At 44.4% G+C, this 4,258-nt stretch overlaps 1 protein-coding gene across 1 annotated transcript; it reads left to right on the top strand.

Annotated features, from left to right (window-relative positions):
- Window positions 1–1,228: 1,228 nt before the first annotated feature.
- Window positions 1,229–2,368, top strand: LOC132280801 (uncharacterized). Its single transcript, XM_059782555.1, has one exon. The coding sequence runs from the start codon at window positions 1,229–1,231 to the stop codon at window positions 2,366–2,368; it is 1,140 nt and encodes a 379-aa protein (XP_059638538.1).
- Window positions 2,369–4,258: the final 1,890 nt, after the last annotated feature.

Genomic DNA, 4,258 nt, shown 5'->3' with positions numbered 1-4,258 from the left:
AGTTAAATTCATTATTGGCTCTTGGATTAAATAGAATTTTCCTTGAATTATATTTTATTATTTAAATGATTAAATAATTATTTAAAATAGAGTTAAGGTTAAAGGGGTTTCTCTTTAAAAGAAAATGAGTTTTGAATTAGTTTAGGTATGATTATGTTCTGATGATTATAATTTAATTACCCATGGATAGGGGAAGATCGTTAAAGTAACGCGCTATCTCATAAGATTGAGATAGGCTCTGCAGACTAAGATAAGGACTACGACTAAGATAAGGGTTACAGATTACGATAAGAATTGCAGAATACGATAAGGATTAGACCAACAGATTATGATAAGGATTAAGGACGACGTGGACGCTACGTAACATCCTAACCCAAGTCCTATAAATAGGAAGGGCTAATTGACATTTGGAAGTAGGCAAAAAACCCTAACTCAATATCTCGATTTCTCCAGAGAGATTATCATTCACACTGACTTGTTCGTCGGAGCCTACTCCACCGGTAACACACCGGTGTTTGTAGGATCACTTTTTCTTCTCTTTATTCAGGAAGTCAGATCAGATCCGGGTTGCGCAGAATCCATCTTCAACAGTTGGCGCCGTCTGTGGGAACTTATTTTTGTTCTCTAAACAAAGCATGGTTCTATTGCGATCTGGTCTGGCTGCTGGCGAGGGCGAAGGGTTGCAGGCTTCTGATGCAGGGACTTCAACGGGGCAACCCCCGTCGTCCCAAATGATCAGGAACGCGTCGCAGCGTTGGAACAACTGGTGAACCAGTTAGTCCAGCAAAATGCGATGATTCTGCAACGCTTAGCCGCCCCCAACGAGGAGAGAAACAGTGAAGTACCCAACGATGACTCCCATAGGGTTAACAACGATGTTGAGCTTAGTCAAATAGGGGGTCAACAGAGGAGCCATCACCATCGATCCCCTGAACGGAATACCACCAGGCTCCGTGGAGATACTTCTAGTTATGTTGGAGACAAGACTGAGGACGCCACTCAGTTCGATCTAGAGTTGCAGGATCTGAAAGCCAAGGTTGACGATGTCATGCAAGCGATGAAAGGGAAGGGCCAGGCTGTAGTGAACGATATGGTACAAAAGACTAACCTAGCTTTTAGCCCAGCTGTTATGAGTTATCCTCTACCTAGCAAATTCAAGATGCCAACTCTTGAGAGCTTCGATGGGACGCGGGACACTCTCGACCATTTGGAGACCTAAAAAGCTCTTATGTATTTGCAAGCCGTACCGGACGAGATTATGTGCAGGGCTTTCCCTACCACACTCAAGGGTTGGGCTCGTCTCTGGTTCAATAAATTAAAGCCAGGATCCATTGAAAACTTTGAAGAGTTGAGCAAACAATTCATAGGACACTTCATCGCTGGGCAGAAGCACAGGAGACCAGCAACACATTTACTTAATGTGAAGCAGCAGAAGGGAGAGTCCCTTCGTGATTACATAAGTCGTTTTAACACTGAAATGCTGCAAGTTGAAGAGGTGGACGACAAGGTTGCCCTCACAGCCTTTATGGGAGGACTACAGACTTCTAAGTTCCTATTTTCCTTATCAAAGGAAGCCCCTACAAGCATGACAGAGTTGATGGTTAGAGCGCGGAAGCACATGAACGCTGACGATGCTATGAATGCACGAAAAAACAAAGATGGTAAAGATAAGAGGTCGGATAAGAAGAGGCCAGCACCTAGCACTAGGGAGGAAAGGGAATTGAAGTACAAGAAATTCTCAAACAACCAAGCTGACAGATCGTTTCGCCGCCCAGCGAGCCCAGGCAGGTATAATAACTATACCCCCCTAAATACATCTGTAGAGCAAGTCTTTCTGCAGATTCAAGATGACGCATCATTGAAATGGCCACCAAAGCTAAAAGCTGATCCAACAAAGAGGTCTCGAGATAAATACTGTAGGTTTCACCGGGACCATGGACATAACACAGAGGATTGTTTCGACCTCAAAAACCAGATTGAGAACCTTGTTCGTAAAGGTCATTTACACAAATTCACAACTAGAAATGGAAAAAGAGGCTCCAACCCAGCCCGGGAGGGCCGAGATGATCGCCCTCCTCAACACCAACCAATGGGTGAGATCAAAGTTATATCGGGTGGCTTCGCTGGTGGTGGTGAGACGAGTTCAGCTTGGAAGGCTCATGCTAGGAGAATTCAGAGTTTTTCAGAGGTGAATGAAGTTGGAATGACAAGTCCTCCAACCAAATTACCTCGAGTTGAGGAGCCGGTCATAACCTTTTCTAAAGAAGATGACAAGGGAATTCACCAACCCCATGATGACCCTCTAGTAGTTTCCATGGTCGTTGCTAATTTCACTGTTCGACGAATACTAATAGACAATGGTAGCTAGGCTGACATATTATTTCTTAGGGCGTACGAGAAATTGAAAATTGGCCGAGAGAAGCTCCGACCCATGAAGTCACCACTGGTGGGATTTTCAGGTGACAAAGTATATCCACTGGGGGCAGTTACCCTTCCAGTTACTGCAGGAGCCAATCCAAAGCAGGTCACTGTAATGGTGGACTTTGTAGTGGTGGACTACCCATCATCATATAATATTATCCTGGGGAGAACGACATTGAATGCTATGAAAGCAATCACGTCCACTTACCATCTCCTGATGCGTTTCCCAACTGAATATGGTATGGGAGAGATAAGAGGGGACCAAACAATGGCTCGCAAATGTTATGTCACCTCTCTCAGAAAAATAAAATCGCAAGAGGCATTTACGATTGAAGGGCTAGAAGGGAAAGATAGACCAGACTTTCATAGAGCGGAACCTACAGAGGAGCTAGAAGAGGTCATCCTTGGTTAGCCCAAGAAAAAAGTGAGTATAAGGTCTTTACTCCCCCCAGGTATCAAAGATGAACTTACTCAATTCCTCAGGAAGAATCAAGACGTATTTGCATAGGTACATGAAGACATGCCGGGTATAGACCCCACTATCATGGAGCACCGCCTAAATGTAAATCCTGACTTCAAACCTGTCAGACAAAAAAGGAGGACTTTTGCTCCAGAAAGGAATCAGGCTATATCAGAAGAGGTGGAAAAGCCCTTAAAAGCCGACTTTATTCAAGAGGTGTACTACCCCGACTGGCTGGCAAATGTGGTCCTAGTGAAGAAGGCAAATGGAAAATGGAGGCTATGTGTGGATTTCACCGACCTTAACAAAGCTTGCCCGAAGGACAGCTTTCTTCTCCCAAGAATCGATATGCTCATTGAGGGAACGGCTGGACACGAACTATTAAGTTTCATGGATGCATATTCTGGATACAACCAGATATCTATGTACACCTCAGATAGAGAAAAAACGGCCTTCATCACTGATAGAGGTTTGTACTATTACAAAGTAATGCCGTTTGGGCTCAAGAACGCTGGTGCAACATACTAGAGGCTAGTGAATGCAATGTTTAAGCATCAAATTGGTAGAAACATGGAGGTATATGTTGATGACATGTTGGTGAAAAGCTTAAAAGCTGAAGACCATTTGACTGACCTGCAGGAGACCTTCGAGGTACTTAGGAGTCATAAGATGAAACTCAACCCCAGCAAGTGTGCCTTTGGGGTTTCCTCAGGAAAGTTCTTGGGATATATGGTAAGCAGAAGAGGAATTAAGGCCAATCTAGAGAAGATCCGAGCAGTCATTGACATGAGATCGCCAAGATCAACCAAGGATCTACAACGACTAACAGGGAAGATTGCTGCCTTGAGTAGGCTAATCTCTCGGTCAACTGACAGGTGTCTACCTTTCTTTCGTGTGCTAAGGAAGGCTTTTGAATGGACCCCAGAATGTGAGCAGGCATTCAAAGAACTAAAGCAATACCTTAGTTCTCCCCCACTACTGTCTCGAACCATACCGGGAGAGGAACTATACATATACCTTACAGTCTCCACGACAGCTGTCAGTTCAGCTCTGATATGAGAAGAAGAAGGGGTCCAAAGGCCAGTATACTTCGTGAGCAAAGCACTTAGGGGTGCGGAGGAAAGATATCCAAGGATGGAACAGTTGGCCTTTGCTTTAATTGTGTCCACCAGGAAACTGAGACCATACTTTCAAGCGCATACGATAGTGGTCCTAACAGATCGACAAGTCCTACATAAGCCAGAAAGCTCTGGTCGACTGATGAAGTGGTCAGTAGAGTTAGGGGAGTTCGACATTCAGTATAAGCCAAGAACAGCAGTAAAGGCTCAGGTGTTGGCTGATTTTTTAGCTGAGTTTACCCCTCCAGAAGAGGAGAAA

This window comes from Cornus florida, unplaced genomic scaffold (genome assembly GCF_030987335.1).
Source record: "Cornus florida cultivar Cherokee Brave unplaced genomic scaffold, ASM3098733v1 CherokeeBrave_3.0.0_Hap2_Chr11, whole genome shotgun sequence".
In the NCBI taxonomy this organism is placed as follows: Eukaryota; Viridiplantae; Streptophyta; class Magnoliopsida; order Cornales; family Cornaceae; genus Cornus; species Cornus florida.
This window is presented reverse-complemented; position numbering and strand designations above follow the sequence as displayed.

Bases quoted from the DNA above. Each gene is read 5' to 3' on its own strand.
- LOC132280801 (XM_059782555.1), top strand. From the start codon at position 1,229: ATGTATTTGCAAGCCGTACCGGACGAGATTATGTGCAGGGCTTTCCCT.